Raw genomic sequence first — 11,367 nt, 5'->3', positions numbered from 1 at the left:
TGTTTGCCCGTTACCATGACAACAAGGAGTTTTGATCTAAAAGAAAGCTATTTTGAAGGGATGTGGACCAAGTACTATCACTGTGCAAAATATGAGCCAAATCTATTTTTTGACCCCTGCCACCATTGTTTGATTCTTACAGACATTTGCTCTTAATATTTCATTTGTGTTAGTGTACCTGGGTATGTATTAAAATATGTACACATTATCAATTATTGGTGGTGGGAATTGCAAAGCCAGTTTATAAAAACTGTGAACAAATATTTTCGTATATAAATACACCCTCGAGAAGTGTCACTGATGGAATACTTTATATTGCAATTTCTTTCAATTTTAATTAGTTGCATTGCAATACATTAGTAATAATTAAAATATATATATTTTCTTATTTTTATTGCTGAGAGAGAGTTATACATTTGTTTTGTACTATAATGTCTTATCTAATATTGTAAAATTGTTCTGGGGATTGTTAAAGCGGGGGAGTCGTCACCTGCGCATGCGTCAGATGGCCATAGCGTATCACTGTTTACAAGCAAGCGTCTACCCATGAGCCTTTGCGTTTATAGCGTATGTTGTTATCGTCGCTTGGGACTTAATTCCCGCGCGTGCGCAGGTGACGACCCTCCCACTTTATTTTCAATAAACAATATTCAACTATCCTTCTGCAATCCCAATAAGATCATTACTTACAGTATGTCACTAAACAGTATAAAAATGTATGATGCAACGCCCATTCTATAAATGGTCAAATGTTTCGTGGTTTCTAAGAAACTAAGAGCATTAACAGAACATGGGTCTTAGAAACTCCTGCCAGTGCAACTACACAAATCATAAGGACAAATTAACAGATCCTAGGGATGGTATTCTCAGAATAGCACCAGTTGTTAAAGGCACATACAACTTTCGTTCTCACCGACGATTACAAAGCCCTACTCCCCGCGAAAGCTACCCGCTACGAAATTCACTTACCACGAAAGCCACTCATCGCGAAGCTTTTGCGCCCGTCGTCATATGTTAATCACAATGGATTTAACAGCAACTTATGGGAAATTCCCCGAAATTGTAGGCGTTGAAATATTACACCGGGGTACAACAACGTTGACCGGAAATGACTATATTCAACGACGTTGCCGTGCTGTTCCGTTGTATAATCTAAGTATGTACCAGAGTCGTTCGTGAGATATCTGTTCTGGTCACACCTAATACGACGTCGAAAACAGCAGCCATATATAGCGGCAGACTTTAGGAGCAACTATTACCGCTGCGACTTTTAGAACTAACTTTCGTCTTCAATGAGGAAGGACAAAGATTGTATGGCTATGGTTGCGATATACGTACTGACGATATGGGTCTTTCAACTTCCAATACATAATGCTGCTGTTAACAGTAAGATCCGTTGTTGTTGTTAACAGACCTCACCTACATATCAGTCGCCGCACATATTTATTGGTTTTAGCGTTCCCTGTGTGTAAAATGAAACAACACAGCAACATACACAGTGTCCTTTTCATGCTTTCCATTGTCTCTTGACGGCTGATCGCCCATGTAGCATAATCATAACGAGATCTTGTCTATTTATTTCAACTTGTAGTTCAATAGTACCCAATACGACATGGGCATACGCCGCATGTTTTTCCCTGTGAAGTGACTGACCTCAGTGCCAGGTCAGGTCTGTAAATAGCACATGATTTCACTGAACCAGAGTAGACCATGAGTAGACATTTCCTGTCTCTTTATGTGACGATTTCATTGTGTTTACGCATGCGTAGTAGTGAATATATTATCTCAGTAAGTGTATCCATGGATGTATTAAGAACATCCATGGTGTGTCATAGTCTACCGCTGAACTACATTTAAATCGTAAATGCAGAAATATCAAACTTATGAAGATCAGAATGTTCTCACGAAAACAGTAGTCACAGTTTTCAGTTTCAATGTAAAAGCTATATTGCATACAAGTATTGAGAAAAGTGAATGTTAGAGGGAGGTGGTCATCGCGCCGCGTCCTGATCGATATGGGACTCATAGCGACGTATACAACGCATGTAAAATACATTGTTTGTTTACATGAAATTCGAACACGCGCTGCGCAACGTCTACCGCGCTTTAATTAACCATGAACAGCAATGACAGAAAAAAACTACGCAGATATTTTTTTATTCACTTAGTTTTGTGTTGATTTGCTTTTCAGTGATGAATTCACTGTAATTTTTGTTATTTCCTCTGTGTGAAATATTTGTTTCTGTTATTGATCCCTGCATGATTTCTACCCTCCCCTAGATGTTCTAATGGTTCACCCTTTACGGTCTACTAGTATTTCGATGAACTCCACGGAAAATGCTCAAGATGAAATTTTTTTCAGTGACGATAATTGTTCATTTCACCACATGACAGCATGAACGAATTTGAGACATGAGCTGTTCCATGACAACCACTGAAAGAAAGAAAGATTCCAAAACTGACAAAATGGCCGCCATTGATTTCTGTATATAACCATAATTTTCTAAAAAAAAAATGCCTGTTTTTTTCTGAAAATGTCCTTGTATGGTTCAGTTTACAACATGACGACAATCTGAATAAATTGTTGGTATTTACACATTTCAGAATCAGAAACTCTGAACCACAGATGGCAAATTGTTAGATCCTCAGAATCAATTGCGCCCTCTACAACGGGAAGTTGTTAAATGAGTTACATTAGTTTTCAGAAAAATTATTCAATTTTACATTGTAAATAAGTAGTAGTTGTGTGCATTTCATGAAGCTTTGATTTATTTTTAAACAGTTTTAAAATTTAAAAGTTGTTTTTGTGAATTAATGGCGATGGCTACGAAAATTGCAACTAAATCGACCTCGAACACACTTTTGCGCAAAGTAATTGTTTTGGATTGCTCAGCGCATTTAGGTATATATGCTGCAAATTAGAATGTACATACTCGACCATCCCTCAGCATATGGCAGCAGTGATGCTATTAAATAGAACTTGTGATTTTGAAATGGTGCTGGTGATATTGACATTCAAGATTTACAAATAGTTCATATACCGTTATGTTATATACTTTTTTTTGATATTTTGTATTAATGATAAATTTTATGGCAAATATATCATGCTCATTTTTTGCTACCTTCTTTGGTATTATACATTATGATGAGTTGAGTTATTCAAAGAAGAAAACAATTAAAAAATACAATAAACTTCATAAAATAAAAGAAAGTTCATGAACTTGAATATTTTTGTGCAATAAAAATTGTCCAATAATCATTAATGTAAATATTGTGTCTGATTAAAACTATGTATTTTTTTCTGCACATAACAGAATTGATTGGTTTCCTCCAAGACAATAGGAAAAAGGCATGCCTCCTTTATTCAATTTAAAAATAGCTTGGTCCCCTTGTTTTTCCCCGGCATCCAAGCCGAAGAAAATGACCAGTTTCTAACCTGGTGATCATTTCCTAGAAACAAAAATAACGCTTTTAACAACTTCCTGTGGTAGAGGGCGCGCTTGGATCTAAGGTTCGGAAGAGTTGCCCGTGAGCTTCTGATTTTGTGACGTCACTGCAAAGCCTCTATACAACGCCTATCTAACTTTGAGGACACGCTGTTTTCTCTAACTGCACTCCCTTCCACAGAGTGTGACTACTACGGTGACGTTCTGCCTTACTTTGATGTGTGTACAGCCAGTGATACCAATGAACTTATTTTTCCAAGCGATGACTGCTACTTTAATAAAGGGTTTATTAAATCCCTCAGCTTCACGGCATCGGTAATCACAAGTTCAAAGTCGAACAGAAACGTCGAAGCAGAGATGGTCTGCAGAGCAGAGTCAACTTTAGTAAGTAATCTATTTTTTATAATTAGTTCATTGTTTATGCTGGTGAGTAATATATTTTCGATATATTTACTATTGATTTGTCTGGTCAGTAATCGATATTAAGTTGTCTGGTGAGTAATATATTTTCTATTGAGTTGTCTGGTCAGTAATCGATGTTAAAGCGCGGTAGTCGTCGCGCTGCGCATGTTCGACATTTGTGTTGATGAACATTGATTTTCCCACAATGCGCTCTTCAAATGGAAATCACAAGTATGAGGTTTGACCTGGGCGCGACTTGCACTGATTACCGCCGGTGACTCCTTCGATACCTTCCAATCACATGAAAAATACCTAATTAAAGCTTGGAAACGTGTCAGTTCGTACTCGTTGATCTGCGCAACAGTCAAAGTCGCCATCTTTGTTTATATGAGACCCATATATCTCGCACATGCGCAGCGCGACGACTACCGCGCTTTAAGTTAATATAGCCCATGCCCCCCCCCCCATTTGACCCCGTCACAGATACCCCTGACATTATGACGGATCTCATATTTAGGCACGGAGTAACAACAGTTTACTCTTACATCAATATACGAGACATTCATTGTTACAATATGGCGTTCACCTTGCAACATTTGTGAACCAGAAAACAGAATTACTGGCTAAAACAATCCTGGATCCATGACATTACTTTTCATTAAAATGTTACAAATACACATAAAGTTAAGATATTGCCAAAAAATAACAAAAAAATAAAAATCGTTATTTTAGTCATGAAATATAGAATGACACTTGTTGTCCCCTTTTTGTGGTCAACAGGTAATACATCACCTATATAACCTACTCACATCGGTAAATTGTATACAATATTAAAGGAAATTTGAGCATTTGGTAGAAAAACATAAAAATAATTATTTTCAGTTCTGTTTCCAGGACAACTATGTTTGGCACCAGTACATGTATGCTACCATGTTCTAAACTTTCAGCCAACTTTTGAAGTTATAGATGAAATCATTTCTCAATTTCTGACAACAGATCCTATGATGTCATACTCTACCCATAACCCTTTGCTGAAGACTCGAAATGGCGGACTACATAAATTAATGAAAAATTGAATATCTAGAGAATGAAAAGTGATATAAAAAAATGTAAATTGCATGTTCTTACATTTGTCGAGCTCTTTTATCTGGGAGTAGTAAGTTGTTAGCCTTGACTTTCCCTTTAAGCATACTAGAAAACATAGTTACTTTTTATTTGCAGGAAGGGTACGATTTTGAGCTGTGGATGTGTAAAGAATCTGCGGGAGAGGCTCATCTCCTTAACTGTATGTGCCCCCATTCAGCGAAGATACCCAAATTGTTCAATAGAACCACAAGTTACGAAGTGTCTCTGAATTACAGAATAACGATATATGATAATTCTTCAGATTCGTACTTCTGTCTTGTTCAATATAGTGGTGGTAAATGGGTACATGGAATACTCGAGGTCAAAGGTTAGAATTTAGCATTATTACATTCTCCCCCATTTCAGTAATCCATTTACTTGTGTAACCCATCATTACGTGTAAGGATTGTCTAAACATATGTGCTCTATTATCATTAATTTCAATAACTACCTGTATTATTAACTTTCGTTTATATTATTTTATCTTTATTTTAACTTTCCATTACATGTTTTTTTTCAGAGATAGTTTCATAATAAAGGATGTCTTCAGCAATTTACTTTGCAAAATGTTCAAATATAAACAATTGTACGTTATATTATTTAACAAAGTAGCAACATAACATTCTTCATAATTACCTGTACAGTGATTGTCGAATCGTGTTACATGTACATACTTGTAGAGTGGTTGACGAATCGTATTCACTGTGTCACATAGTGCAGTAACTGACGAATTGTATTCTCTGTATCATATAGTGCAGTAACTGACGAATCGTATTCTCTGTATCATATAGTGCAGTAACTGACGAATCGTATTCTCTGTATCACATAGTGCAGTAACTGACGAATCGTATTCTCTGTATCATATACTAGTAGTGCAGTGACTGACGAGTCGTCTGCTCTGTATCATATAGTGCAGTGACTGACGAATCATATTCTCTGTATCACATAGTGCAGTAACTGACGAATCGTATTCTCTGTATCATATAGTGCAGTGACTGACGAATCGTATTCTCTGTATCATATAGTGCAGTGACTGACGAATCGTATTCTCTGTGTAATATAATATAGTACAGTGATTGACGAATCGTATTCTCTGTATCAAATAGTGCAGTGACTGACGAATCGTCTTCTCTATAGTGCAGTGACTGACGAATCGTATTCTCTGTATCATATAGTGCAGTGACTGACGAATCGTATTCTCTGTATCATATAGTGCAGTGACTGATGAATCGTATTCTCTGTATCATATAGTGCAGTTACTGACGAATCGTATTCTCTGTATCATATAGTGCAGTGACTGACGAATCGTATTCTCTGTATCATATAGTGCAGTGACTGACGAATCGTATTCTCTATAGTGCAGTGACTGACAAATCGTATTCTCTGTATCATATAGTGCAGTGACTGACGAATCGTATTCTCTGTGTAATATAATATAGTACAGTGATTGACGAATCGTATTCTCTGTATCAAATAGTGCAGTGACTGACGAATCGTCTTCTCTATAGTGCAGTGACTGACGAATCGTATTCTCTGTATCATATAGTGCAGTGACTGACGAATCGTATTCTCTGTATCATATAGTGCAGTGACTGACGAATCGTATTCTCTATAGTGCAGTGACTGACAAATCGTATTCTCTGTATCATATAGTGCAGTTACTGACGAATCGTATTCTCTGTATCATATAGTGCAGTGACTGACGAATCGTATTCTCTGTATCATATAGTGCAGTGACTGACGAATTGTATTCTCTGTATCATATAGTGCAGTGACTGACGAATCGTAGCTCTAAACTGCGTCGATTTTTTTCTGAAAATTATTTTCATTGAAGAGTATTCTGCGAAGAGTATTTATTTATTCGTTTTTAATTTGTTTGTTTGTTTGTTTGTTCGTTTGTTTTTTTGTTTTTTTAGTTTATTTATTTGTTTCTTTCTTTCTTTCTTTCAAAATACGATGTTTGCCTGACAGTAGACAACTGCTCCTGAAAAATATTGCTGATAACTGTTTAGTATTAATCTGATATAGTAGATAAAACACCGCTATTTCTAACTCGGTTTACAGTTGAACAGCCTCACATAACGGAGCAGCCAGAAAATATCACAGTAAGCGCGGGAGCGTCTTCAACACTCAGGTGCGAGAGTTCCGGGTTTCCACCTCCTCACATAAAATGGATGAAATCGGGACATGAGTTGGGTTTCTTTGATAAGTAAGTCTGGTTTAGGGATCGTTTAGCCATTTATTGTGGTTACGCGAGTCCAGTGTCATCAAATAATAATGTGTGTTAAAGAGCGGTAACCTATGGTGCAAGTCAGTGTAGGAAATATCACGGGCAGAGGGGATATCTCGCGGTATCATGTACTCTTACGTTCGCTGTTTTAAATACATTAAATTCATGTTACATTCATTGTTTGCAGTTTAGTTCAGTTATGTTCATATGCGCTAATATTAAACAGATCTTTTGCAGCTGTACCATCATTCCATAGTTGAAATATGTCAAGTTAATTTTTAAAATTACGTTCCAGTTCTCGTTTCGTCACGATGTCCAGTGATGACGTCAGTTGGCTGAATATAAATGAGACTCTGCCACAGGATGAAGGCGTCTACAATTGCATAGCAACCAATATACTAGGCCAGGCAACGTCGACGGATGCAGAATTAACGGTCATGACAGGTAACCTGCATTCAATTATATATGACGCAACACGAGCGCGAGGCCGAGTGAAGTTGGTTAGCGTAATCCAAAACTCACGAATAAGCAAATCTTGTAACAATTATGATTCACATAAGCAGGGAAAATGTGGATTCCATACACTGCAGAGATTTTTAAAAACTAATAATGATATTATTAATATTTAATTAATAATTATCACTATGTGTGATCCACATTTGGTCTTCAACTATTTAAATCGTGATTCGCGATTTGTTGACTCGTGACTTATGGAATACCCTACCTAACCCTTGGATTGTTTTACGACACTGGTACATTTTCCGGAACACTCGGAGTTGGAACTGACCAGTCATGTTCTATTAATTATGCTAATATGTACCTGTTGGTCTAATATATTTGTTCTGATTGTTCTTAGACGCTATGCCGACTGGTGAACTACTTATTGAGCCCCCTGACCAGCCAGGTAATCGAATACATTTTAAATTTTAGTAAATTTTAGTGTCGTGTATTGCTCAGCAATTTAACCCTCAGAGCGCCAAAGTCAACTTTTGTCACCATTCACAAAATAGTTCTACATACCGTATGTGCATATTAATTAGGTAATTTGCATATCATTAACCCTCTGAGCGCCAAAGTCAACTTTTGTCACCATTCACATAAAAAGTTCTACATACCGTATGTGCATATTAATTAGGTAATTTGCATATCATTAACCCTCTGAGCGCCAAAGTCAACTTTTGTCACCATTCACATAAAAAGTTCTACATACCGTCTGTGCATATTAATTAGGTAATTCGCATATCATTAACCCTCTGAGCGCCAAAGTCAACTTTTGTCACCATTCACAAAATAGTTCTACATACCGTATGTGCATATTAATTAGGTAATTCGCATATCATTAACCCTCTGAGCGCCAAAGTCAACTTTTGTCACCATTCAGAGAATAGTTCTAAATACAGTATCGCATATTAATAGGTCATTTGCATATCATTAACCCTCTGAGCGCAAAAGTCAGCTTTTGTCATTTTCACCAAATAAAACTCACATAATGTGGTTCATATTTTTACCGAAATTTTGCAAAACCTGTAGCCAATAGGAAATTGTTGATCGAAAGATAAAAAAAAACATAAAAATAGACAAAATGTTGCAATTTAAGCAGGAAAGATTGTGCCTTTAAGTATATCACTTGCCATTATCGACTAGACTTTTAAATCCACGTCTTAAAGCGCGGTGGTCGTCGCACAGCGCGTGTTCGAATTTCATGTAAATAAACAATGTATTTTACACGCGTTGTATACGTCGCTATGAGTCCCATATCGAACAGGACGCGGCACGACGACTGCCGCCCTTCAATCACGGGTAATTTCAATGATTATTTGTTTCCAACTTGAATTTTGTAAGTTGTCGTCGGCAGTATACATGTTTGATTTGGCACAATACGTCAATACGTCACTTTGTTCCGACATCCGCACAATTCATTGATCTCTGTTCCCGTACCATTTTCCCAGGCACATACGTGGTTACTTACTATATATATTATGGTTTAAATGCAACTTACTGATATCCCGTTGACGTAGTTGGCGTTTTCATTAAAATTGTCATCGCCTTTTACAATAGAATTTTATGTTACGAGCTAATATTCACAAAACCTCAATAACAAAAATAGTCATAGAAATAATTTTCACACAAGAAATTGATAAAACATTGGTTTATGATAAAAACGCCTCGTCACATACTCAAAATAGCTGTTCGGTTACATATGGCGGAAACAAATATGGTTGTCACGAATTATTAGAAAATTCGAATAAAATTGAAATATACTATAGAAATAAATCCAAAACGAACAGTTTTTCCAGACATTTTTTTCTCGCAAACAAATATTTTGCACTGCATAAAAAATATCACTCTATTTAATATGTCGAATATCTTCAGACGTACAATCTGAGTCTTTTTTTTGACTTAGAGTTATCAATGGGTATGATATTTGCCGTGATTGGAGGCTCCCTAGCCGTTGTAATCATGATTATTAGTGGAATAATCTGCTATATCCGTGAGTACTAGTTTACAATTAGTTCTTCACTATTATGTGTTTCCAAAGTGATCGACATAGCACATGTTGTTTCGGTTCTCGGCACAATACCTGCCATAATTTTGATAGGATGTGTTTTTCACTAATTTCATTTTTGAATACAGGACGTCGTCATAGAAAACAAATAGTACATATCCATGGCAATGTCAGTGCTAACAACTTTACAGTTAACGCCGAGAATGATGCGGCAGTGAGGATCCTTGGTGATGTCGCTATAGGACACGAAAATTTGGGTGACAAACTAGGTAAATTTGGATTCTCTCAATCAACGTGGGTTGCACACGTACTTGACAAGTAATAATGGGAAGGCGGTTCAAAAAAATATTTGCAATAGCAAAAATAAGACTTGTTACTCGATCAAATTTGTCGATGAACTTCACATACTTGTTTTCACATTCTGATATTTGTCTGCAAACAATAACAATGTTTTCACCTATTAATAGAAATTCGTGAATTGTTTTCAGAAGCTGAAGCAGACGTCAACCTTAATAATCTGAAACAGTAAGGTGAAGAAGACACAATTTAAAGACGGGGATCGCTCTTAAACAAGTTATACCCTAGTACGCTATTATGAACTAAAGTATCATCAATATTATGTTTAAGCACGTATCAAATTTGCATATGCACATGTATAATACTAGCAATTACACATTGATATTATATAGTTTCCTTCGTGACGCGCGAGTTGATTCTCGTTGCCATTGACAACACATACACCAAACATGGACTGAACTGTAACGTTATGCCCCTAAATTTTTTTTTGTGTCATGTGACCTTACAAACGAGTATTTAAAACAAACAATGCATTGTATATGTATAAATAGTAATAGTAAGCAATATGTGGCTATGGTATTGTCAAGGATGTAAATCGTGCACATCGTGGGAGACAGAGTCATGTATGATTTCATGTACTGTATTTCACATCATCTCATGTCTTCGTAATAATAATAAAAATCCTGGATTCATCTAACATCAACGACAATGACAATACATTTTATATCCTTGCATCAATCTGCATTTTATACATTATGCACAACAAAAAATATAGTTACAAGAAAAGGGGGACATCACGAGTCACTGCTTATTGACGATGTTCTCTGTTTACACTCACTAAATTGGTAATTGCCTTAATGGGCGAATCAAGATATTAATTACAAATAACATGAAAGAAAATTCTTAAACAAGCATGATAAAATAATCAAAAAAAAATCTTATTTCTTGATATTGTTCTAACAATTCCTTTTTGTACATTTGCTTATATGTGTGGAAAGATTACAATTTTTAAGGTTATTATCAGGGGGAAATCTCTTCTCCACGGGGTCTCCACACTTGCCAGCGGGGAATCTCGTCTCGTCTCTCTATCTCGTCCCCTTGAGGTACGGGATCGGGAAAGTCACTTATACTTCACAGTCAAATAAGACACACACATCGAAATACGTTTCAGCTCTCGTCTTAGTCGATCTTTCGAGCACTCTACCAGACACAGCGCCCTGGGGAAAAGATCCCCAAGACTATATCGCAAGGCTGACCCAAGACTAGCCCAAGACTGGACTGCCTCAAGGCTCGCCCCTGGACTCTCTCGGACTGGACTCGACTGCCCAAGGCTGCGTCTGTCGTGGAGTATTCGCCAAGAC

At 36.7% G+C, this 11,367-nt stretch overlaps 1 protein-coding gene across 2 annotated transcripts; it reads left to right on the top strand.

Moving 5' to 3' along the window:
* The first annotated feature begins 1,103 nt into the window (after positions 1-1,103).
* LOC102804845 (muscle, skeletal receptor tyrosine protein kinase-like) lies at positions 1,104-10,703 on the top strand. 2 transcript variants are annotated; one of them, XM_085507899.1, is made up of 9 exons: positions 1,104-1,386; positions 3,749-3,830; positions 5,070-5,301; positions 7,038-7,182; positions 7,499-7,647; positions 8,060-8,107; positions 9,608-9,694; positions 9,838-9,978; positions 10,198-10,703. In XM_085507899.1, the coding sequence occupies exons 2-9, from the start codon at positions 3,804-3,806 to the stop codon at positions 10,236-10,238; spliced, it is 870 nt and encodes a 289-aa protein (XP_085364025.1). In that variant the 5' UTR covers positions 1,104-1,386; positions 3,749-3,803; the 3' UTR covers positions 10,239-10,703. The 2 variants fall into 2 exon arrangements, with proteins under 2 accessions (XP_085364025.1, XP_085364024.1); XM_085507898.1 differs by having other exon boundaries at positions 3,628-3,830.
* Positions 10,704-11,367: the final 664 nt, after the last annotated feature.

This window comes from Saccoglossus kowalevskii, chromosome 14 (genome assembly GCF_978046115.1).
Source record: "Saccoglossus kowalevskii chromosome 14, keSacKowa6.1, whole genome shotgun sequence".
NCBI classification, from domain to species: domain Eukaryota; kingdom Metazoa; phylum Hemichordata; class Enteropneusta; family Harrimaniidae; genus Saccoglossus; species Saccoglossus kowalevskii.
Note: the sequence above shows the minus strand (reverse complement) of the source record. Positions and strands in the feature narration are given on the sequence as shown.

Excerpts from the sequence above, each read along its gene's own strand:
- LOC102804845 (XM_085507898.1), top strand. The coding sequence starts at position 1,293 with ATGAGGAAGGACAAAGATTGTATGGCTATGGTTGCGATATACGTACTG. Across the intron at positions 7,648-8,059 it reads AGAATTAACGGTCATGACAG|ACGCTATGCCGACTGGTGAA; the intron begins GTAACCTGCATT and ends GATTGTTCTTAG. Across the intron at positions 9,695-9,837 it reads TGGAATAATCTGCTATATCC|GACGTCGTCATAGAAAACAA; the intron begins GTGAGTACTAGT and ends TTTTGAATACAG.